This window comes from Salvelinus sp. IW2-2015, linkage group LG3 (assembly GCF_002910315.2).
Source record: "Salvelinus sp. IW2-2015 linkage group LG3, ASM291031v2, whole genome shotgun sequence".
Taxonomy (NCBI): Eukaryota; Metazoa; Chordata; class Actinopteri; order Salmoniformes; family Salmonidae; genus Salvelinus; species Salvelinus sp. IW2-2015.
This window is the reverse complement of record NC_036840.1, coordinates 5,745,049-5,770,889: the sequence shown is the minus strand read 5'-3', so window position 1 is coordinate 5,770,889 and position 25,841 is coordinate 5,745,049. Positions and strand designations below refer to the sequence as shown.

At 43.1% G+C, this 25,841-nt stretch overlaps 1 protein-coding gene across 1 annotated transcript in view; it reads left to right on the top strand.

The window, feature by feature from the left end:
* The window catches only part of sbf1 (SET binding factor 1), a 78,297-nt gene that overhangs the window by 42,570 nt on the left and 9,886 nt on the right, over positions 1 to 25,841 (top strand). The window contains 24 exon segments of the mRNA XM_070434212.1: positions 1,486 to 1,591; positions 4,674 to 4,806; positions 5,004 to 5,127; positions 6,138 to 6,251; positions 8,989 to 9,066; positions 9,307 to 9,420; positions 9,664 to 9,792; positions 9,888 to 9,986; positions 12,281 to 12,491; positions 13,019 to 13,131; positions 16,556 to 16,705; positions 16,996 to 17,064; positions 17,186 to 17,344; positions 17,536 to 17,816; positions 18,098 to 18,270; positions 18,548 to 18,621; positions 20,239 to 20,431; positions 20,535 to 20,662; positions 20,875 to 21,050; positions 22,457 to 22,593; positions 22,794 to 23,001; positions 23,342 to 23,538; positions 23,862 to 23,999; positions 25,545 to 25,640. Of these exon segments, the coding sequence (XP_070290313.1) occupies positions 1,486 to 1,591; positions 4,674 to 4,806; positions 5,004 to 5,127; positions 6,138 to 6,251; positions 8,989 to 9,066; positions 9,307 to 9,420; positions 9,664 to 9,792; positions 9,888 to 9,986; positions 12,281 to 12,491; positions 13,019 to 13,131; positions 16,556 to 16,705; positions 16,996 to 17,064; positions 17,186 to 17,344; positions 17,536 to 17,816; positions 18,098 to 18,270; positions 18,548 to 18,621; positions 20,239 to 20,431; positions 20,535 to 20,662; positions 20,875 to 21,050; positions 22,457 to 22,593; positions 22,794 to 23,001; positions 23,342 to 23,538; positions 23,862 to 23,999; positions 25,545 to 25,640 (3,400 nt within the window).

Below are 25,841 nucleotides of genomic sequence, written 5' to 3'. Positions count from 1 at the left end.
TTGTGTAGCCGGGCCAGGAGGAAGAGAGAGGAGAGCTTGGTCATGCCGTCTCCTGACTACTTTATTCTCCTTTCAACCAATCAGCTCCTAGCTTTCCCTAATTCTGTCGGGATCCTCCTATGACTTTGTAACTCACATACCTCTCTCAGCCCATCCTCCTCTCCTCCTCTGCCAGTCAAAATGTAGACCCTCTCAAGGGAAAACCAATCAAATCACTTTGATAAGGCTCAATCTGTTACCCAATGGCTGATCCTTTTACAATCTGTTATTGGTAGCCTGGAAAAATTCTACGATATCTAATTTGTTGTTGACCAGGTGAGTGACTGTGAAAATGGTGATCAACAGTTGGGTCACTGTGTTCTCATTGCTGCTGCTGCTGTAGAGCGCATGAGCTAACGCCGACCATTCCTTCTCAGCTATACACAGATATACCTTGGCCCTGTATTTTATGTACTTTGAGATGAAGATTTGGCTGCAGTAGGTTCCTGCTTCTGGAGTTTATTTGAAACGCCTGTATTTTCGATGAATTTCTGTACTTAAAATAATTTTKATTCCTACTTGTCAAATGTGGTATACAGCCTCTGTAGGTAGTTCCAGTTGTTTCTGTGTATTCTGTTGTATTACTATGTGATGTCTGTCCTAGAGGCTGCTGTGGTTGTGTTTCTATGTGATGTATTGGATGCKTTCTTTGACCTTGTGCTACCTGTCCTGTATGCAACTTTTTGCAATCTGTCTTCATTTGCAGGCGAGACTTACTGTGCTAATCATACTGTGCAAATTATGCCTTAACTCATGTCGGCTAACAGGCTTTTTCGGTCTTGCGAATACTTAAAAATCCAAAACGGTCATTGAAATTTCATGCAACATAAAGATCACACTTACAAATTATGGCAATTTATATCTTACAACAACTACTACAACTCTCTTGAGCTATAAATGTAATGAATGCGCTGCAATGTGAAGTTTACATGGCTAAGATCAGATGTTTCATGAATGTTACAATCAACAACAAAAATCAATCATTCTCTTTCACTTCCCTTCTGCGTCACATGGCCGTAAGAACTATCCAGTAACACTAAACCAATAAGACACTAAACCAATAAGACATTTCAAATGTTAAGACCCCCGAAATCCTTTAAACGTATGAACTCTGCCCTTTCCATACTCAAAACACAATGGAAATGTCTCTGAATGGACAATTTGGTATTTGACTCCCATAAAGGCCCATTTCTATGGGTTTCTCAGATCAGCATAGGTCAGTTCTCTCCTGTTCAGCTGTGAATGGCRGGTTACTGTGGAGTTCTAATGTACCTGCTAAACCCCTGTGATTCTCCCCATCTGTGATTTCTCCTCTCCTCGATACCTCTGTGATTGTGCTGATTGTTGCTAATCCCCTTTTTTCCAAGAAAGGGCGTTCACATGATCTGTTCTCTTTTTCCATGRGTCCCTCTTTCTCTCTCTTTTTCTCTCTCTTTGTCTCTCTAGAGGACTATAACATTGGGTGCGGGTGATCGACAGGTCATCCAGACRCCRATCAACGACTCCCTCCCTGTCAGCGGCAGCAGCGTAGCCCATCTCTTTAGACAGCTTGGTACGGCAAATCACAATGCAGTTTATTCAGCCCTGGACCGATGGGGCACTTTATGATCAGTGATATGGACCAATCAAAGTACAATGTTCCTTTGAGAGAATACCTTCACCAATTGTTGAATTGCTTAATGAATGCAAATCACAGGCCTATATTTGATATGAGTTAGTGGAAAAGGAAGAAGTGTGTGTATATGTCTATACTACCGTTCAAAAGTTTGGGGTCACTTAGAAATGTCCTTGTTTTWGAAAGAAAAGCAATTTTTTGGGGGCCATTAAAATAACATCAAATTGATCAGATATACAGTGTAGGCATTGCTAATGTTGTAAATGACTATTGTAGCTAGAAACGTCTGATTTAAAAAAATAAAATAATAATAAAATAAAATAAATGGAATATCTACATAGGTGTACGGAGGCCCATTATCAGCAACCATCACTCCTGTGTTCCAATGGCACGTTGTGTTAGCTAATCCAAATGTATCATTTTATAAGGCTAATTGATCATTAGAAAACCCTTTTCCAATAATGTTAGCACAGCTAAAAACTGGGGTGCTGATTTAAAGAAGCAATAAAACTGGCCTTTTTTAGACTTGTTGAGTATCTGGAGCATCAGCGTTTGTGGGTTCYATTACAGGCTCAAAATGGCCGGAAACAAAATAATTTCTTATGAAACTTGTCAGTCTATTCTTGTTCTGAGAAATTAAGGCTATTCCATGCGAGAAATGACCAAGAAACTGAAGATCTCGTACAACGCAGTGAACGACTCCCTTCACAGAACAGCGCAAACTGTCTCTAACCAGAATAGAAAGAGTGGGAGGCCCCGGTGCACAACTGAGTTAGAGGACATTAGTACATTAGAGTGTCTAGTTTGAGAAACAGACACCTCACAAGTCCTCAACTGGCAGCTTCATTAAATAGTACCCGCAAAACACCAGTCTCAATGCAGTGAAGAGGCGACTTCGTGATGCTTGCTTTCTAGGCAGAGATGCAAAGAAAAAGCAATATCTCAGACTGGCTAATAAAAATAAAAGATTAAGATGTCCAGTGCCTGTGTTCTTTTGCACAGAGGAACTCTGCCAGCATCCTGGAGTAGCCTCTTCACTGTTGACGTTTACAGCTACAATAGTCATTTACAGCTGATCAATTTGATGTTATTTTAATGGACCAAAAATTTGCTTTTCTTTCAAAAACAAGGACATTTCTAAGTGACCCAAAACTATATATATATATATATATATATATCTCACACACACACACACACACAGTGCATTTGGAAAGTATTCAGAACCCTTTACTTTTTCCACATTTTGTTACATTACAGCCTCATTCAAAAATGTATTTAATCGTTTTTTCCCCTCATCAATCTACACACAATACCCCATAATGACACAGCAAAAACAGCTTTTCAGAAATTTTGGCCCCAAACAATATGTAAATGTAATATCTCATTTGTATAAGTATTCAGACCCTTTACTCAGTACTTTGTTGAAGSAACTTTGGCAGCGATTACAGCCTCAAGTCTTCTTGGGAATGACACTACAAGCTTGGCACACCTGTATTTGTGGAGTTTCTCCCATTCTTCTCTGTAGATCCTCTCAAGCTCTGTCAGGTTGGATGGGGAGTGTCACTGCACAGCTATTTTCACGTCTCTCCTGAGATGTTCGTCCGGGCTCTGGCTGGGCCACTCAACGACATTTAGAGACTTGTCCCGAAGCCACTCCTGCATTGTCTTGGCTGTCTCCTTAGGGTCGTTGTCCTGTTGGAAGGTTAACCTTCGCCCCAGTCTGAGATCCTGAGCGCCCTGGAGCAGATTTTCATCAATGATCTCTCTGTACTTTACTCCGTTCATCTTTGCCTCGATCCTGACTTGTCTCCCAGTCCCTGCCGCTGAAAAACATCCCCACAGCATGATGCTGCCACCACCATGCTTCACCGAAGGGATGGTGCCAGGTTTCCTCCAGACGTGACGCTTGTTATTCAGGCCAAAGAGTTCAATCTTGGTTTCATCAGACCAGAGAATCTTGTTTCTCATGGTCAGAGTCCMTTAGGTGCCTTTTTTCAAACTCCAAGCGGGCTGTCATGTGCCTTTTCCTGAGGAGTGGCTTATGTCTGGCCACTCTACCATAAAGGCCTTATTGGTGAGGTGCTGCAGAGATGGTTGTCCTTCTGGAAGGTTCTCCCATCTCCACAGAGGGACTCTGGAGCTCTTCAAGTGACCATCAAGCACCCCGCCCCCCCCCCCCCGATTGCTCAGGTTTGCTTTGCTGCCAGGTCTAGGAAGGGTCTGGGTGGTTCCAAACGTATTTTCATTTAAGAATGATGGAGGTCACTGTTCTTGGGGACCTTTAAATCAGCAGACAATTTTTTGTACCCTTCCCCAGATCTGTGCCTCGACACACATCCGTCTCTGAGCCTCTAAGTAATAATTTCTTCAACCTCATGCTTCGGTTTTGGCTCTGACACTGCACTGTCAGGTGTGTGCCTTTTCCCAATTGTTTTATTTTATTTAACCCTTTATTTAACTAGGCAAGTCCAGTTAACGAAAAACATTACATTTTCAATGACGTCCTAGGAACAGTGGGGCTCTAACTCTTGCTTCAGGGCAGAATGACAGTTTTTTTACCTTGTCAGCTCGGGGAGTCGATCTAGTAATCGTCTTCGGTACTGGACCCACGCTTGTAAACACCACGGCTACCTTGCCGCCCTAAAATCGATGTCCAATAATGAATTTACCACAGCGTGGCACCAAGTTGTAGAAATATTCTCAAGGATGAATCCATGGAAACAGGACTGCGCCTGAGCTCAATCTTTTGTGAGTCTCATACGCTATAAGCGGTCTGAGTACTTGTGTAAATAAGGTATTTCAGTTTTGTTTATTTTGTACTAAATTATCAACAAAATTTGAACAGCTGGGTTTTTGCTCGGTCTTTTGGAGGTTTTGTGTGCTAGATATGTCAGTCTTCATGCCTGCATGCTTGATCATTTGTTCGAAGATATACGTTTGATTCTTTACAATCCACGCAGTCACGCGTCTTTCCCTGCAGGTAAAGTGAATACTGTACCTCTTATGTTGTTTCTCTCAGGTATAGTGAACGTCCTGTATCTGTTCTGTGCTGCTCTGACGGAACACAAAATCCTGTTCCTGTCCAGCAGCTACCAGAGACTAACAGACGCCTGCAGAGCACTACTGGCCATCATGTTCCCCCTCAAATACAGGTGTGTGTGTGTGTGTGTGTGTGTGTTTTTCATTGTAAATAGGTTCATAGATGTCTTTAATATAGGGAATTTACAGGGATTTGATTAACAAGATATTGGTCTGTTTTGGGAATTTTATGATTTCCTCACACTTATCATATCATCTCCTAATCTGATTGCTTGTAAATCTGATGTCCTCTTGTTTTCCCTCCCGTCAGTTTTACGTACGTCCCCATCCTGCCGGGAAAACTCCTGGAGGTGCTGAGCACGCCCACGCCTTTCATCATCGGGGTCAATTCTTTCTTCCGTTCCGAGACCCAGGAACTTGTGGGTAGCATGACCGTATGTTCCAATCTACAATACTTCTTTTGATTTATTTTCGATGTAATGTTTATATATTCCGTCAGTGTATGCATCTGTAAAGCCTATCTGATGCCAGTAAAGACCGTCTCCATTCTGTGTTGCCCCCCCATACTTTGACAGCCTGTAGTACGATCTTGATTACTAGATATGCGTTTGTCAGTTCTCTGGCCTTCCTTCCTTATCTATAATTAATCTCACTCAACAACCCAGACCTGCTGTGTTTTAGCCATCTGAAACCTCTTTTAGCTTAAATATCTCTCAGTACTAACACAACGGTCTTTGTAACCCATGCCAAGGCACATTAGCAATATACCTGACATGTAAATTAAATATCTTCATTCTATATTCAGTGGAATGTTGGAAGACTTTGAAAGTGTTTCCTTTGTTATTAAGGACAAACTAATGATTAAGATGAATAATACTAATAATATATTTATTTTGTATATCGCTTTTCATCAGTTATCTCAAAGCTCTGAGGAAAAAATAATACAAAAGGATATTCAATAAAAACAAGGTACATTTTAGAATGATGGCAGGTAAAATAGCAGTAGTGGGCTAGGCACTAAATACATTTCAGATTGGGACTAGGACTATGAAAAGACAGTCATTATAGTGTCATGTTTCTGAGGTCTAGGTTAGTGTGTTAAACTACATGTGGTCCCTCGCCATGCTTTGTTATGTAATGACTTTAACAACAGACCGCCTGTCTGTATAATATAGTATACGAAACTGTCACATGGCTCTGATAGATCGATTTGATGATGGAGTGTAAGGGGTGAGAGGTTATCGCTTCTCACCCCTTAAAATGTACCTGGTGAAAGGTACATTTCACTGCTGCAGTAGGTAAAGTGCTGTAATGAACAGCTGTTGACAAGCGTTTGTGTGTGTCTGTGGCTCTGTCAGTCACTACTGTTATCAATCAGCACGCACTTAGTGCGATATCTTTGATTGATCTTGTGACTGAGCCGTCTGTGTGTGTTGTTCTACAGTTGGACGTGATCATCGCTGACCTGGACGGAGGCACGGTGACCATCCCGGAGTGTGTCCACATCTCCTTGCTCCCTGACCCCCTCTTGCAGCAGACCCAGACCGCCCTCTCCATGGTAACCACCATGACGACAACACTCACACCCCACCGCAACACCCTTCAGACTTCGACACCTTCACTTCATACAGCTACATCAGTCACCAATACCAGTACAGCACATTAATGCAACACAGGGACTCCCACTATGCATTACTCTGAACCATGTACACCTATAGTGGTTTAACCACAGCACCACATTGAGATGTTGATTTACTACTTCTGAACCAACTCCTTTTCTAAATAAGATCAAGTTCCTTATTGTAATCGAGCTTCTCACTGCCAGCACAGTCTTGGAAATTCCTCTTGTTCAGATAAGATCCATGTTATGTAAAACAAATCTGATTTCCTGACTGGGCCTGCCTATCGTTGGTATCTTCCGGCTGGCTTAAGCATTTGTTCCTATGTGGAGTAGAGGAGAGCCATGCCATAGCTTTCCCATCAATAGCTACAACAAACAAATGGTGGCAGATTTGATTTATTGAATGATTCTCGTTGATATTGTAAACAATCATGCGTTTGTGGGAAATTACAATCTTAAATTCTAATTGTAAGATATCGGAACTACCATTACACACCCCTATAAAACAATATAATATTTTTCAATATTGAAATTACCCATGAGTCACAACTTTAAAAACAATGCAGTCATGAACTGTTCATGAGGATATGTCTGTTTTTATTTTCACAATTGATATGAGTTGCCACGTGCAGAGTTTACTGTAATGTGCAGAGTTTACTGTAATACACAATAGTCCGATAAAGAATTATGAAATGGATCTTCCCATCTTCAATTAATGAAATGATACTACAATCTGCAGCCAAAAGAGGAGTTTGTTTGCCTGTATGACATTGGCATTGATTCCCACAGCCCAAACAGTGTGTGTTTGTGTTATCAGAGTTGGACCAGAGGGAGAAGATGAATTATAGAATCTGACATGCTGTCCCACATGAGAAATATTTGGGAACATATTATTCCCTCGATAAAAATGTCTTCCTCCCCTCATTTCTTTATCAGGATAAGAGTCAAGTTGTATGTTGTAATATGAAGGAACATTTGATATGGACTTGCGTAGATTGCTCAGAATATTGCCAGACAGACATTGCGCGGAACTTCTCAAAATGCATACTTCATTAGTTTTTTGGCACTTTTCTTAACTGTTATAAATGAAATCCAATTTGGGTTGTTTTCTGACACACGTCCTAGGTGAATTATATCTTAGTACGTGTGACAGTATACAGTGTTTATGCTTTTGTAACTCTCCAAGGCTGTCTGTCTGAGGCCAATGGGCTTTATCTCAGGCCGGTCTCTATGATCTCTATTGGCTGGAGGGCATGAAACATGAGCCATACTCAATCTGCACGGTTACTAGCCAATCTGTTACGGCTAGACTGGAGAGGAGGGAGGGACATAAGTGAGGGAGAGGGAAAGCAAGAAAAGGCAAAAGYGAGAATGAGACTGGGATAGGCTGTTATTGTGTCCTCTTGGTCAGAGTTACATTGAAAAGGACCTGCTCCTAAACCGGTATACTTTTCCATTGACCGTCATTATCATGTTTAAACATTCCTTGGTGTTTGATGAACAACACAGTAGAAAGAGCTAGGTACCAGCTAATACCTGCTCTGGTGAGTAATAGYGACTGTAAAATTGTTCCATCTCAGAACAACCAGTCCTGTGATGGGACCTGACCATTCTACAATACAATATACAGGCCTCTCCCTCTTCCCTCTGTTCTTTCCTCCTTTCTTTTCTTCCCCCTGTCCCCCTCTGTCCTATAACCTGTGTGGGCCATAGAGACTTGTAGTGCTGGCCCGGTGACCCTGCGTGGCTGGAATGAGACCAGAGCCCTGTAATGCAGGGAGAATTTCACTGGAAGTGCTAGTCCTCTGTCTCCTAGTCACATGAACGCAAAGTGTTTTATTGATGTGTATGCACACATGCTTCCTTCCATAACCAATGAAGCACAGTGTGCGTGTGTGTGATCGTGGGGTCCATTCCACCCTGCATTTGTCTGTCTGCACTGTCAGTCTGTGTGGCGCCAGCCCCAGGACCCATGGCCCTGTCAGTCTGGATGGGTTCTGACCTGCGCTGTCAGGGAGGGACACATTTCCCCAGTCCCAGCCTCCGCCTCCCAGCCTGGCTCACGTAACATAACAGGCCTGAGTCTAAGTGACCTTCACCCAGACCAGCACAGAGAGGATAATTGCGGAGCATGAAAAGCGATAGCTTTTGCAACTGGAAGGATAATTAATTTGTTTAATCATCTGGAAAAGTTATGTGGGTGGTGGGGGTTGGTGGAGTGCAGTGGGGGTGGTGGGTGAAGGTTGTTGCTGTGATGCTTCTAGAGATAGTTGGGCAGCAACCGTTGGGTGTGGGCTTATCAGGTAGTCTGCTGCTCTCAGCGATTAGCTGAATTAATTCATCTCACCATCCCCAAATATAAATAGGACTGTGAATAGGAGATGCTGCAGCTAATTTAGTTAATGGGTATTTGCTGCTTAGTCTGAAGCCACATGTCTCATTTATGAGAGGGGCTTCCTAGAATTCTCATCTTCTTAAAAGCTTCTGACAGCATATTGTAATTTATGGTACCCGATGAAGCAGTGTCCGAAAGSCAAAATATAGCAGCAGCTGCTGTAGGATTTATGTACTGAATAATATTGATGAACTAAACGGATGTAATGAGAATGCTGTTAGATGATATTTCTGTCCATGTTATTGTAAGGTGATTCCTGCCATCTTGTTGCGTTTGTAGGTGTTGGACCCAGAGCTGGAGATAGCTGACCATGCCTTCCCCCCTTCCTCCACACAACCCTCCACACTCAAGATCCAGGTAATGTAGAGCCCTTCTATCCTCGGTGGAAGGTGTGTTTGGAAAAAGTATGAATCAAATTGCACGTCGCTCTGGATAAGAACGTCTGCTAAATGACTCAAATGTGAGAAAGTCCCTGTCCCTTTGTTTGGGGCAATGCTGCAGCAAGATCTCTGGATTTCTGAGCTTTCCCAGGCTTACTGTCCAGCTGTCCCATACTTACCCCTCAGTATGTTATAATTCCCTGTCTGTGTTTTGCAGGATAAGGAGATCCGGGCGGTGTTTCTGTGGCTGTTCGGCCAGCTGTTCCATGGCTATCGCTGGTGTTTGCACATCATCCGGATCCACCCTGAACCAGTCATCCGCTTCCATAAGGTACACATCACCTTCTACCTCTCTGAACTTAATTCTTAAGGTGATATATTACGTTGTGTTCATACAAGCCTGSAACTAACTACGGTCTTTATGAACACAATGGAATATATCACTTTAATGTCTGCCTGGAGGAGAAAAACATTTAGCTCTAAACAGACCTGCGAACTGTTTTGAGTCTAACACTTAGAAAGGAAGAGTGGAACAAGAATCTCAGGACTGATGAGAGTGTGTGTGTTCCTCCAGGCTGCGTTCCTGGGCCAGAGGGCTCTGACTGAGGATGACTTCCTGATGAAGGTTCTTGACGGTATGGCGTTCGCTGGGTTCATATCGGAGAGAGGGCCACCTTACAGACCCACAGACCTGTTCGATGACGTGAGCACCCCCCCCACACACACCTCCCCAATCAGTGGTAAAGATGTGAAGGAAAAAGCATTCTAACTTATGTTTTTCTTTTCCTGTGTCTACAGCTGATAGCCAATCAGGTGGAGCGTATTCGCCAGGAGGAGTGCAGTCCTCACAAAGTCATGAACCATATCAAGGAGCTAGCCGAGCAGCTCTTCAAAAACGTATGTTGTCCATAAAAAAAAAAGAAAAACATATTTATTGATTTTATTTACAGATGTAGGATCATAATCTTATCACCCTTTTGTTGTTGAGAATTTATGCTTATGAGCTTTGTGATTTATGTCAAATTCACTGAAAACCCAAACAAACGTGGTTATTTTAACAGTATAGGCTGATTTTCACGCCAGCATGGCCCAATAATATTTTTGGTATCACAGATAGTTTTTTGGGAAAATCATGATGAAAGTAGCCGTTTTAGGCCCTTTTTAGACCTAAACCTGCCTCCTGTAAGACCCTATGATCTGTGAACTTCTTGGTGTCATTATTGGTGTCATTATACTCCTTATAGTGTGCTCTAAAATATGGGGTATGTCTTGATTCTAAAAAAAAAAAAAAAAAACATTACTTTATTCAACATTAAAACTACTATTCATATCTCAAAAGTATCCTTTTTGATTTTGTTTATTTTAAGACATTGTTTGGAACTATACTCTTAAAACACGGCAAGTTTCCAGTGTGGTCTCTCTGCCGCTTTTGAAGAAATTATCCATTTTGTACATAGCGATTGACATAATAGGTCATTAACCGATCACAGCCCCATGTAGGATTGTACATTTAGCAAATCACCAGCAGAGGGAATTTATTTTCCCATTCACTGTGTTGGTGGTGCTCATAAAATGTATCATAACTTTAAAATTAGCAGAGAGCCCACTCTGGAAATTTGATGTACTTGTAGACAATGTTCCCTCTATGCTCCGCTCGTGCGCAGGTGCGCAGCTTCCCGGGACTGCCGCGCAGAAGAAATATCAGCTCGCGCAGAGAAGCACGAGATTGAACTTCAGTCAACTTCCTGGTTTCCCCTTTTAGTTAACACTATCAACAAGTCAGGCCCATACTCTACACAGACTGGTGCGCCATAACCAATCAGAGCTGCAGTATCCCTATATGCAAATAGATCATTGCCATATATGGATCTGTGCTGTTCCCTTTGAACTGGACTGTGTTTACAGCATGAGTGGTTGTGAGCAGATACGCTTGTGTACATTTGTTCATATTCTTGGCTATTAAGTGAGTTATTAGCACATTTCTAGTCAGCAATGGGGGAGTGGTTGCTTCCTACAAGAGCACAAAATGGGTGCATTTCTAGCCATCTTTGAAAAGCAAGTCAGGTGAAGAGCTTTTTTTCTTAAAGGGGCAGTGTTGTATTTTGAGACAGGCTTGAATTAGCTAAGGCAGAGGGTAGCATAATTTGTCTTTATTCTGTGTAATAATGGTATGGGAATAATAATACATTTTATTTTGTATCAAACACGACATTTTCAGTCACCTCCTTGTCTGAAGGACAAGTGCATAAACAGGTTAATGGAAATCCCTACATGTTTTTTTCAAAAGTCTCATGGAATGTAGGCCTACATTGAACACCACACATTAGCTGCTATTGTTGGCTGAATGATAGAACAGCTATTTCCATGTTAAAATGTTATGGGATGCATTTTCTCCATAGTTTTTTTTAATGGTAGGCCACTCTGATAMGCCTACATATGATCAAATAGCCACAGTAGCTTACTTGGCCACTGTTAAAACGGTAACTTAAAGCGGGTACAGCCTGAGTGTTCACAGTAAACGCGTGCCAGAAGTTGCACAGAATTTACACAACGTTTGTGCTCAGCAGACCTGAAATTTGTTCAGTGCCTAATTTTTGGGGAGGTAAAATTGCTTGTGGAGTAAATTGTTTTAAACGATGTCTAAAAATTTTGAATAAATTGTGTAAAATTGTATTTCAGAAAGTATCGATATTCCATATTTTAGAGAACACTATAAGGAGTATAATGACACCAAGAGCTAATCTGTATCCATATACGGTCCACGGATCATTGGGTCTTACAGGGGAGACATGTACAGGTTTGAAAAGGGACTGAAATTTTCACTTTCATTATTTTCTCGAAATGGTTTGTGTTACAATGTACAAAGAGTATCAACCATCCTTCCTCCCAATAAAGTTTCTATGAACAATCTGACATACCAAAAATATTTTTGGGCCATGCTGACATGGAATTGTCCGATTGCACTTTTCATGTAGCCTATTTTTGGCCAGCTAATAGCCTAACCACTGATGAAGTAACATTATGGACTAAGCGTTCAAATCCTGTTGCTGTGACAATATAGGTCAAATTAAGATCCTCCATCTGTATGTAATGTAGTAACTAAAATAACAGGCGACCACTTACCTATTTTCTTTGCCCTTTCTCCCCCTACACCTTTATGGTCGCTCACCTTTTATTCTCCCCCCCATCAGGAGAACCCATACCCTGCCGTGGCCATGCATAAGGTGCAGCGGCCAGCTGAGAGCCCTGGTCACAATGACCCCAAGAACTTGGCCATCTTCCCTCCGCTGGACGACGTCACAGTCCAGCTCTTCATCGACCACGCCGCCGCCAAGCTCAAAACCGCCCCGCCCGTGGTGAAGCCCGAGCTCAATGGCATGGTGCCCTCCGGACCCCCACTGGGTGAGTGTGCCAGGCTGGGTGGGAAAGGATAGTGTGGGCTGAGCGGGCTAGGCATGAGATGGTGGGATTAAGTAGTGGAGTGAATGGACMGTTGAAAGACTGATGCAGACATTCCTATTGGGTTGTGGGTTAGAAGTTAGCAGAGATGCCAACATGAGATTGTGTCTGATGGATTGGCTTGATGTCTGGTGTAAAGAGGCTGATACAGGCCACCCGACAAGCCTCCAGACAGTCCACTGTGTTAGATGGGTCACATAGAGGTCATCCTATCTCTCAGCATGGGTTTAATTGAGCTGGATTCAGTGTAGCTTCAGCGTAGACTGATGAGTGTGTCGGGTCCACCCGACAGTCCACCCGACAGTCCTCCAGTCCACCCGACAGTCCACCCGACAGTCCACTGTGTTAGGACGACCTCTGTGTGACCCATCTATTTCTCAGCATGGGTTTAATTGAGATGGATTCAGTGTAGCTTCAGTGTAGACTGATGAGTGTGATGTAATAACCACTGATTCGTGGTGTTCCTCCAGGAGACATTGTGGACAGGCATGGTCATGTCCTGGCTAACAGRGCTCGCAGGCTGGAGGTGGTCAGGAACTGCATTACCTACATATTTGACAACAAGATGCTGGAGGCCAAGAAGGTGAGAGACAAGGCCACAACAGCATATCCGTTGCTCTGCCATTTTAGAATAATAAGTTCTTTGAAACTGTTAACAATTTATAGCTGATTCATAGTAGAGGTCGACCGATTAATTGGAATGGCCGATTAATTAGGGCCGATTTCAAGTTTTCATAACAATCGATAATCGCATTTTTGAACACCGATCATGGCTGATTACATTGCACTCCACGAGGGAGCTGCGTGGCAGGCTGACTACCTGTTATGCAAGTTCCGCAAGGAGCCAAGGTAAGGTGCTAGCTAGCATTAAACGTAATTATAAAAACAAATCTTAACATAATCTCTAGTTAACTACACATGGTTGATGATATTACTAGTTTATCTAGCTTGTCCTGCGTTGCATATAATCGATGCGGTGCCTGTTAATTTATCATTGAATCACAGCCTACTTCGCCAAACGGGTGATTTAACAAGCGCATAGCGGAAAAAAGCACTGTCGTTGCACCAATGTGTACCTAACCATAAACATCAACGCCTTTCTTTAAATCAATACACAAGTATATATTTTTAAACCTGCATATTTAGTTAATATTGCCTGCTAACATGAATTTCTTTTAACTAGGGAAATTGTCACCTCTCTGTGTTCTGTGCAACAGAGTCGGTATATGCAGCAGTTTGGGCCGCCTGGCTCATTGCGAACTGTGTGAAGACTATTTCTTCCAAACAAAGACAGCCAACTTCGCCAGACGGGGGATGATTTAACAAAAGTGCATTTGCGAAAAAAGCACAATCGTTGCACGAATGTACCTAACCATAAACATCAATGCCTTTCTCAAAATCAATACACAGAAGTATATATTTTTTCAAACCTACATATTTAGTTAACCTCTACCGCTTCTCTCTCCCCGATCCGGGATCATCCTCATCAAAAAAGCTGACTAGCCTAGCCTAACGCGACAGGGTTATCATATAATATAATTTCATGAAATCACAAGTCCAGTACAGCAAATGAAAGATAAACATCTTGTGAATCCAGCCATCATTTCCATTTTTTAAAAATGTTTTACAGCGAAAACACTATATATTTATATTAGCTCACCACAATAGCCAAACACACAACGCCATTTATTCACCGCCAACATAGCTTTCACAAAACCCACAAATAGAGATAAAATTAATCACTAACCTTGAACAACTTCATCAGATGACAGTCTTATAACATCATGTTATACAATACATTTATGTTTTGTTCGAAAATGTGCATATTTAGATGTACAAATCCTGGTTTTACATTGTGAATACGTAGCCATGATGCACCAAATTGTCCGGAGATATTTTGGACAGTCACGTAATCTAACCAAAGAACTCATCATAAACTTTACTAAAAAATACATGTTGTACAGCAAATGAAAGATACACTGGTTCTTAATGCAACCGCTGTGTTAGATTTTTWWAAATAACTTTAGTACAACATACAGCATGCAATATTGTGAMACAGCYCCCWAKAATTCTCRGCCTTGTTGGAGCCAACATWAACCACAAAAATACGAAATAACATCATAAATATTCTCTTACCTTTGTTGATCTTCCATCAGAATGTTGTGCAAGGAGTCCTAGTTCCAGAATAAATCGTTTTGTTTTAGAATGTCTATTTCTTCTGTCGAATTAGCAACTAGCCATGTGGAGGGCACATGTCCAAGAAATCTTTGCGCATGGAACGAAAAATTCCAAAAGTCCCAATAAACGTCGAATAAACTGGTCCAAACTCGGTTGAAAAATCCTACTTTATGATGTTTTTCTCATATGTATCCAATAAAATCAGAGCCGGAGCATTTCGTTGTGTATACCGAACGCATTTCAGAAGACAATGTGAGGTTCCCTGGTGCGCAGTTGAATACTGACAAAAGAGCGGACCTGTCACTCCAAAAGCTCTCATTCGGTCTCACATCAAGCTAGACACCCCATTCAACATTCTACTGCCTGTTGACATCTAGTGGAAGGCGTATGAAGTGCATACAGATCCATAAATATAAGGCAATTGAATAGGCAGGCCCTGAGAGCCCCATTTTCAGAATTTTCACTTCCTGTTTGGAAGTTTGCTGCCAAATGAGTTCTGTTTTACTCACAGATATAATTCAAACAGTTTTAGAAACTTCAGAGTTTTCTATCCAATAGTAATAATAATATGCATATTGTATGATCTAGAACAGAGTACAAGGCAGTTTAATTTGGGCACGATTTTTTTCCAAAGTGAAAATAGCGCCCCCTATTAAGAAGAAGTTAAAAGAAATTCATGTTAGCGGGCAATATTAAACTAGGGAAATTGTGTCACTTCTCTTGCGTTCATTGCATGCAGAGTCAGGGTATATGCTACAGTTTGGGCCGCCTGGCTCGTTGCGAACTAATTTGCCAGAATTTTACGTAATTATGACAACATTGAAGGTTGTGCAATGTACAGCAATATTTAGACTCATGGATTCCACCCGTTAGATAAAATACGGAACGGTTCCGTATTCTCACTGAAAGAATAAACGTTTTGTTTTCAAAATGATAGTTTCCGGATTTTACCAATATAATGACCTAAAGGCTCGTATTTCTGTGTTATTATATTTAATTAATGCCTACAGGCTTCGTATTTCTGTGTTATTATATTATAATTAAGTCTATGATTTGATAGAGCAGTCTGACTGAGCGGTGGTAGGCAGCAGCAGCTCGTAAGCATTCATTCAAACAGCACTTTACTGCGTTTGGCCAGCAGCTCTTCGCAATGCTTCAAGCATTGCGCTGTTTATGACTCAAGCCTGTCAACTCCCGAGATTAGGCTGACAATACTAAAGTACTTATTAGAACATCCAATAGTCAAAGGTATATGAAATACAAATGGTATATAGAGAAATAGTCCTATAATAACTACAACCTAAAACGTCTTACCTGGGAATATTGAGACTCATGTTAAAAGGAACCACCAGCTTTCATATGTTCTCATGTTCTGAGCAAGGAACTTAAACGTTAGCTTTTTTACATGGCACATATTGCACTTTTACTTTCTTCTCAACACTTTGTGTTTTGCATTATTTAAACCAAATTGAGCATGTTTTATTTTTATTTGAGACTAAATTGATTTATTGATGTATTATATTAAGTTAAAATAAGTGTCATTGTTCATTCTCAGTATTGTTGTAATTGTCATACAAATATATATATATATTAAAAAATTGGCTTTTTTTGGTCCTCCAATAATCGGTATCGGCAATGAAAAAACATAATCGGCTGACCTCAATTCATAGCTAGTTTAGAGGTTTGACCTACATGATAGTGATTTCATCTTTTGAAAACATATATTTTTTATAAAAGCAAAATGAAGTTCCTGCACATAACACTTAACCATAAATATCTTCCTAAAGTTGCCATCTCCTAATATTGTTGTCCTGTGTCTGCTGCGTCAGCTGATGCCAGCGGTACTGCGGGCGCTGAAGGGCCGGGCGGCCAGGGTGTGTCTGACCCAGGAGCTCAACCAGCACGTCCTGCAGAACCGAGCTGTGCTGGACGACCAGCAGTTTGACTACATCGTCCGCATGATGAACTGCACCTTACAGGTACATGCCGACGCCACAGAAACATCTCTCTTCTACACAAAGTTCTATTGTAGACCGCAGCACACAGTCGGGTTCAGTACATAGAACGGCTGTATTGAAGGAGTTCTGAAAGCAATAACTTTAACTCCTCGGGACCTTTTCTAAACAGTGCAATGCTACTTATTTTTACACTGCAATGGAGGCCTTTATATTTTCATAAGATCATACACTGAATAATGGAGCCTAATCGGTGGCGTTTGCATGACTGACATTGTGAGTATGGCGATGTTGACCTCTATTCTCCTACTCAGGACTGCTCTCACATGGATGAACACGGTATTGCAGCCATCCTCCTTCCCCTGGTCACGGCCTTCTGCAGAGTAAGTTACAAATACAAACAATCCTTATTCAACACAAAAGAAACAAATCATTGTCCTCGTAGCGCTTAAAATGGTCTGTTTCTAAAGRTTCTGTGTGGCCTTGTGTGTTTGTGTCTGGCAGAAACTAGGCGCGGGCATCACCCAGTTTGCCTACAGCTGTGTGCAGGAGCACATGGTGTGGACTAACATGCAGTTCTGGGAGGCCATGTTCTACAGTGATGTCCAGAACCACATCAGAGCCCTGTATCTGGAGGCAGACGGGGGGGAGCTGTCCACCTCTGTAAGAACAGACCCTACAATTACACAACAAGCAGAACAAGCAGGACCTTTTTTAAGCTAATGCTCCTGTGTATTAGTATCAAACACAGCAATAAAAACATAACCGAGGCCTTTTCCTTGATAATAGTACTTAGTCCTTGGAGTACATCCTTACATTGACCCCATCTGACCTTTCCTCTTCCACCCCCCCAGTCTCACGGTCAGCAGGAGTCTGGTCCAGCAGCAGGAGGTCAGGAGCTGCTGGGTGCTCTGGAGCTGGCGTCAGAGCAGAGCAGGCTGTGGCCCACGCTCAGCAAGGAGCAGCAGAGTGAGCGCGTGCAGAAGGAGGAGAGCACGGTGTTCAGCCAGGCCATCCACTACGCCAACCGCATGTCCTACCTGCTGCTGCCCCTGGACACCAGCAAGAACCGCCTGCTCAACAGGTCCGGGATAGGGGATGTGGAGAGTGTTAGCAACAGCTACGTCACCAACAGGTATACCAACAGGTGGGGGACGCACGCACACACACACACACACACACACACACACACACAACAACAACAACGAGGCACACACGTGTACACACAGACAGAAAAACATACCCAACAGCTTTCTCACTAACAGACATGTTAAAAACAGCTTATCAAACAGTGGGCAGCTTTGTAACATCTTACAGTGGAACCAGCAACAAACGTATGCCTAGGGATAAGACTTTAACATTGAAGTTCAAGCTCATATTGGTCGTTCCTAAGATGCCTTTGTTGTTTTTGTTTAGCATTGCTGGCAGCATGGCGGAGAGCTACGACACAGAGAGCGGCTTTGAGGACGCTGAGAGCTCTGACGTGGCCAACTCTGTGGTGCGATTTATCAACCGCTTCGTAGACAAAGTGTGTAACGAGAGTGGGGTGACCAACGAGCACCTCAAGGCACTACACACCATGATACCAGGTAGGAATCTCCATTTTGTGTTTTTGGTGCTCATGTTGTGAACTTTCCTTGACAGATCAGGGTTGTATTCATTAGGCACTAAATGGAAGAAAACGGACTGACGGGGAAGGATTCCCTGAACTTGTCCAATAAGAAACACTTGTTTTAGTTTTCCTTTGCAAAGCGTTTTGCTATTGTGTTCCCTAATGAATATGACCCAGGTTTTCTAGAGTTCAAATTGTGTGTTYGGAGAGCGTTTTAATCAGTTTCTCTCTCTCCCTCCTGTGTTGTTCCACAGACATCGTTCAGATGCACATCGAGACGCTGGATGCAGTCCACAGGGAGAGTAAGCGACTGCCACCGATCCAAAAGGTAACCAATTCCTTATTTTACATTACGCTGGACAAAAGCCACGCAGAGCCCCGCCCCAGGCCAGCCCCGCTCAACCCCCTCTCCACCAATCCCTGCTCAGTGTCACAGTGCCACGCCCACGGCAGGTACGTCTGTCCCAGCGACAGCACCATGTGTGACTCGCACTACTACGCCTGAGCCGTGCATGCTGGGTTGATGTAGTTCCCCTCTCAGAAGCCGAGGTCTCGTTCATTTAGAACTAAAATGGGAGAAAATGTTTTGAAAAGGAGGTACTTCCTAACTAACGTGGATTTCCTGTTTCAGTACATTTTCTCCCGTTGGTGCCTACTGAACGTGAACCTGGTAGATGACTACAGCCTGAGCAGTGCATGCTGGGGGTTGTAGTTCTCTATAGCCTACGTCACTGACTCTTGTGCCTTCAGACAGAAGGGTGCAGTTTGCTCTGGTTGTTCTGTGGAGTTTTCTGCCAGCAGTTGGAGAGGGATAGTAGCTTGGCTCGGCATGTCTGTTGTGTTAATTGCATCTAAGCATTGTCCTAGCATATGCATCAACCAAGAGCTCAGGGATGCCCTGTATCAGATATCAGTCCAATTGGATCTCACCTTTTGTGCGTTTTCTGTGTTTATCCCATCTTATAATACCTCAGAGAGCGCATCACATTTGACCTGATCCCACCTCCCAGAATGCTCTTTTTTTTCTTCTGCATGAGCGTTCATGTCATATGAATTCCAGTTAAATCCTCTCCCAATGAGCTGGACCCAGGGCATTAGGAGTTGCACAACAGATTATGAAATGGGTTACAAAACGAGTGCCTTAACAAATGTTCTATTATGAGTTGAGCTGCTCTGTTTGGTGTAGTTGCCCCAGCGTAGGCCTCTCCAGCGTCGCTGGGCACAGGATATTACGTCATGCTCTGAGCCAGATGTTCAATTGGTCTTTAACAGAAACTGGACCTGCCGCTCTTCATACTTTGAATACCTCTATACATCCAAGAATGCTGTGAGATGATTTTGTGAGAAAAATTTGAGAAAATATACAAATGGTTGTAAACATGTTACCTCTTTTGAAGGGGAAAGCCCTAAACCACTCAAAATTGCAGTTTATATTATACTAGTCTTAAGAGATTTGAATAGTTTCATATCCAACTTGTTTTACTTGTTGAGCATCAGGGATGTCTTTGCCAAGATCCCACCAGCCAATTGAGATTTAGGCAAACCGTTTGTTTTGTAACATTAACAAATCGCAATCAAATGTCTCTTTTGATATCTCCGTTTTCAAATCGTGTGATACATTTGTGCTTTTGCATGCGATCTGGATTGACATGTGCCATTTGTTGTGGTGAATTTGATTTGAAATATAGAACCACCAATGTAAGGATGGCTTATATATTTGAGTTCTGTTGGACATAAAGCACTAGCAACTGTCTTTCCCCCATCCTTACCTACCTTGTCCCTCTACTCAATCTGCGTACTCTTCTCCTTCCATCAATTATCAACTTCTCGTTTCTTTACCCCACATCTGCCTCTTCCTTTTCTTCCTCTGCCCTCCCTCTCTCTTCTTGTTCACAATCTCTTCCCCCTTTTCTCTCCTTCACTCCTCCCTCTCTCCGTGCTGCAGCCCAAGCTTCTGAGGCCCATTCTCCTGGCGGGAGAGGAGCTGGTGATGGACGGCATGCGGGTGCACCTGATCTCAGACGGCCGGGAGGAGGCCACGGGGGCCTTGGGGGGTCCACCCCTCCTCCCTGCCGAGGGGGCCATCTTCCTCACCACCTACCGCCTCATCTTCAAGGGCACGCCCAACGACCCGCTGGGTAAGAGGGTGTTGTGAACACAAACATGCACACATGCACGTTAGCAGTAATACACACATGCACACACACTTTCTCTCTAACCCTGAGTGTTGTTGCTGTGCAGTGGGTGAGCAGGTGGTGACTCGGTCGTTCCCCATCGCCTCCCTGACTAAGGAGAAGAGGATCTCTGTCAGTCTGACCATGGACCAGTTCATACAGGAGGGTCTTCAGCTACGCTCCTGCACTTTCCAGGTACACCTCTACCCTCCATCCTGCCACCCTCGTATCCATCACCCTACTGCCTAAACACCAGGCCTTCATAGCTTCTCCTCCCTCAACCCAGCTACCCCCCCCTCCACACACTCATTCTGCATCGTAACGCTCTCCATTTAAAATTTGACAGAACACTCATTAATTTGTGTTTTTCTGACACTCCTCCTAATACCTCTCTCCTTCTCCTGTAGCTGCTGAAGATAGCGTTTGATGAGGAGGTGGCGTCGGACCTGGCCGAGGTGTTCCGGAAGCACATGCACAAGCTCCGCTACCCACAGCACGTCCAGGGAACCTTCGCCTTCACCGTGGGCCAGAGCGGCAAGACGTTGGTCGAACACAAGACCAAGGACAAGAACCAGTCAATAAAGTAAGACAAGACCGATATAACGCACACGCACGTCAACCACAAGAACCAAAACAACACTAAAAGGAAACAGGAAGAGCATACACACGCCAAACACATTTCAACACACATCAGCATTGTATAAAACGTCAGTACCGCTCCAGTTTTATCGTCAGTCAGCAGAGTAATGAGAAAGTGTAAATCTGTAAGACGTTTCACACCTCTCACATCCTCCAGGTCAAGTACAGAACATCCATTTAAAAAGCTCTTACTCACTAAAGGATGTGGGTCACAGATGACACCCCAGCACTGTAATGTGAGCTGAATATACGACCTGCCCCAAGCAGCAGCCTCTGGAGATATAGTAGTCCACATTATTGCCCTACATTTCATAGCTGTCCTGACAGTTTAAAGAATATATTAAAACCTTGGGCATTTTTATCTGACGTTCTCTGATTTAAAGTCAGTGTTTGGTGTGATGTATTAATAAAACAGGATTTATAGACTACTTTGCTTGCGAGTGTAAGTGCTTCAGTGAGTGTGAACCCTTGTTCTTGTGTAACCACCAATGGGCCATATAGCATGCAGATTGTTTAGTTCTGCTTGCTGCACACTGACTTATTCCAGGCAGGGTCAGTACAGAGGAATGCAACTTCACATCCTACACTCTATTCTATCCACTGTCACTGCCAGTAGACCCCCAGAGTTCCCTTTTACTTTATCATCCCCCACTCTCTCCATTTCTCCCTCTCTCTCTGTCGCTCTCTCACTCTGTCTGTGTGTATTTCTCCCCCCTGTCACTCCTTCCTTTTTTCTCTCTCATGTGGGGTATGAAAAGAGTATGAGCTCTCTGAGAGCTGGCTTCTATCTGTTGAATAATGCAGCAGTGGAAACAGTGACTGCTCCTCCGTGTTTGTCCCTGGTGTTTCCATCTCCTCCCGAGTCGTCACGCCACTAAAAGACTCCATTCATTCACTGATATTAACCTCACGACAATGCGGGCCCAACCCCCCCTGCAGCAGTGAGCAAGCTCAACTAGCAGTCTTTTAATGTGTTCATTAGCTTTAATTATGCATACAGACTACCGCCGAGTCTGCATTAGGGATGTGCCTTGGATTTAATTGACCGGTTATTTAAACTTCTAAGTACCACTCAGTGCTTTTGTACCTTTAAATTTATAACCAGGGTTGTATTCACTTGACATGAAATGGAAGCAAACGGGCCAAAACAGGGAGGTACAATATAAAATTGTTCAATAAGAAACACTTGTTTTCATTTTCCGTTGCAAAGTGTTTTGCTATGGTGTGCCCAAATGAATATGGAAGTAGACGTCATTAAGTTTTGCTTTAACTGCAGTTAACTATGTTGTGAACCCTTTTTTATGTCTCTCTCTCCTCCTCTCACTTCCTCACCCCTCCACCCTTCCTAAGAACACTTTCCAAAAACCTGGTGAAGAGTGCGAAGAGGACGATCGGTCGACAGTATGTGACCCGGAAGAAGTACTCACCTCCCACCTGGGAGAACAGGAGCAGCCTGCAGTCAGAGCTGGACGAGGATGAGATCTCCGGTAGGACATGGTGTTGACAACTCAAGCAGCAACGTCAAGGTTTAGGGCGGCATTTTGACTTAAGATCCACGCACTCCCATTGACATAAATACATGTCTTATGTAAAAGTCTTGAGTTGCTGTTGAATGGTCTCTACAGTGTTTGATCTGAGGTAGTAGGCCAGTGTACACTGTCTCTGACTGTCTGTGTGTCTGCTACAGTCTCAGAGGAGTTGGACCAGGGCTCCCTCACCCTGTCTTCCACCATCCGCTCCTCGGACAGACAGACCATGAGCAACGTGGTGGAGCGCGCCTGTTGCCGTGACTATCAGCGGCTAGGACTGGGCACGCTCAGTAACAGCCTGACGCGCTCCAAGAACGAGCCCTTCCGCATTTCCACCGTCAACCGCATGTACACCGTCTGCAGGAGGTAAGTTCACGGTCCAACCGCAGATAGAATATGTTTTTATGACGGGTTCACGATCAAATCTCATGTGGGACTCCCTAAAAACACACCACTTCGACACTCTTCGTTTTACATTCATATAAATAAACATTCAGTCATTTTACTTTGATGTGACTTGATATGCAGAGTGGGCCAATGAGCAAACTATATTTTAACACATGACATTATCTTGTGGTCATGACATTCTGCAGTGACATGAACAGAATGTCATCTCAACCCTAACTCGCTCTGCTCTGCTCTGCTCTGCTCTCTCTCTCTCTCTCTCTCTCTCTCTCTCTCTCTCTCTCTCTCTCTGTGTTACCAGTTACCCCGGCCTGTTGATCGTGCCCCAGAGCATCCCAGACTCCACCATCCAGCGCATCTCCCGCTGTTACAGACAGAACCGTTTCCCTGTGGTGTGCTGGAGGAACTCTCGTACCAAGGCTGTGCTGCTGCGCTCTGCAGGCCTCCATGCTAAGGGAGTGGTGGGCTTCTTCAAGTCCCCCAATGCCCCKAGRGCCGGTACGACACACACTAAAAGTTAGTTAGATGGTGTCTTTAAGGGAATGACTGGGGATGTTGGGCTTTGTTTAGGAATAATAAAACACGCCAAACCACCTATATCAGTAGCAATGTTATGTGAAAGTATAAGAATGTGATCGAGAAAGTCTCAACTCATCAGAAACAATGAGCAAATAGACCAACACTTTAGATGCATAGAAATGCACAATGCACAGCTCATGCCCCTTACAGCTTGAGCAGCATTTTTTAGTCTTCAGCATTTTATACCCAGCATGCAAAGCTGCAAAAACCAGTGGTGATTGACAGTTGTGATCCTTCCCCAGGCCCCTCCCAGGCCGACTCGACCAGCCTGGAGCAGGAGAAGTACATGCAGGCGATCATCAGCTCCATGCCCTCCTACTGTGAGCCCAGTGGCAGGAACACACTTGGCGGCTTCACCTCCACTCACATGAGCACCTCAGGTAGGACACACACACACATCAGGGTTTCTGTTAGCCTGCTAAAATCCAGCTTTTGGCCCAATTTTTAAAAATGAAAATCCAATAAAATTGACACTGGCCAATTGTCCCCCAAGAAATAAAATAATCCCATTTCAAAATAATGCTTTTTAGCCTATTCATAGCTGGAAATACCAGTCGATGGAAATACATTTGACCGGTCATGCTTATCGGTCTATAGTTTAATTTGCATAATTTAGTGGAATTAAATTGACTTGTGTGTATTTTCGTTAGTCGATATGATTCTTATTTATCACACACACTTTTTGGGGGGAAAATCTGTAAAATGGTGCGAGAGCTGCTGCTAAAGGCTCCTGTTGCTAGTGAGGGTGAAATGTGCTTTATTAAGCCAATACATGCACAACAATTCTAAATACGTTCGCGTGTTAACAGTCACCATTAAAAAAAGCGACTTTATTTCTCAACTGGTAATTGAAGCACCATTCAAGTGCTTAGGCAACGGTAGGCATGATTCAGCAGGTCACACACCACTTTAGAATGTGAGATGGAGATGGAATACATTTTGAAAACATATATACTTAATTGTGTGAAACCTTAACGTTTTACTTCATATTATGAGGCACGTCTTACCTTGCTTCAATGTAGCTGAGCCAAAATKTGTTTCTATAAACGTGGAGGCATTTATTTTCTAAAGATTTCCATATGCCAATGAAACAAGTAGCCAAATGTTCCATTTTTTAAAAATTGGTTTTCAAATCAACTGTCTTTCATTGTCCAGTAGCCAAAAACACAATCCTAATCATATTAGCCGTCCATGCTAGTTGTTGCATCTTTAGATCTCCGATCTTTCTACATTTCTAATGGATGTTTTCATCTCACATGAATCCGCTTGCATGTGCAGTGTGCTTTTGACAACGGTGTTTTCCCGCTAATTGCATTATGGAACTAACATTAGCGTGTAGCCTATAACTGCCMCGTGCACATTGCGGCGCTTATGATGTGATTAAATGATAGTTTATCAACATTTTAAGCTAAATGTTCTGATCTGTGCATGAGCCTCAATGCTTTTTAAACAAATGTTGATGTACTGGTTATATGAATTTGGAATCTATCGTTCCCCAAATGTCCCAGAGTCTGTTTGGAATAGGCTATTTACTTCTGGCACAGAACGACAAGCTGACCCAATAGAATAGCTCAACTTTTCTAACTTTTCCTGCTCGTTACTGGTCTTTGCTGAGGAAAAGTAAATGTGGACAGTTATTCTAACATCTTCAAAGTGCGCTTCGGAATTCGGAAGGACGTGAGCCGTTGCATCCTCGAGTTGCATGTGCTGTTAAGTGCATTATCGTAATCTGAATGTGATTTCAGTCATTCTGAGCACTGTGGGTGGACGCCCTAATCAGGTTACACACCCAATGCATATAGGTCTGGTAAATTTAAAATGCTGTCGATCAAATGTCCAGCTCCACATTTTCCCATCGGAAACCCTGAAACACACACACACTCTTAAGCCAGAGTTTGTGACCCTTTGCCTGTGTCTATAACCAGACTCGTCAGATAAGCTGAGGCAGCCTAAGATCGGAGCTCTGATGAAACAGGTGATGGGAGGCAAGGAGGACGTACCTGGAACCTTCAGCCGCGGAGGTGAGATTGTGGTTTTACTGTGTTTGTATATGGTTGTGTTACTTGCATCAATTAGTTCATTGAAACTTCCTTTGCAAGGAATGTCTTATTTCTAGGTTTGGTTTGGGATTGTATTGTGACTTGCCCTACAAGTACATGCCAAGGAACATTCACTGGAACTAACCCAAAAGAGGAATGGTGGTTGTTACCTTAATAATAACC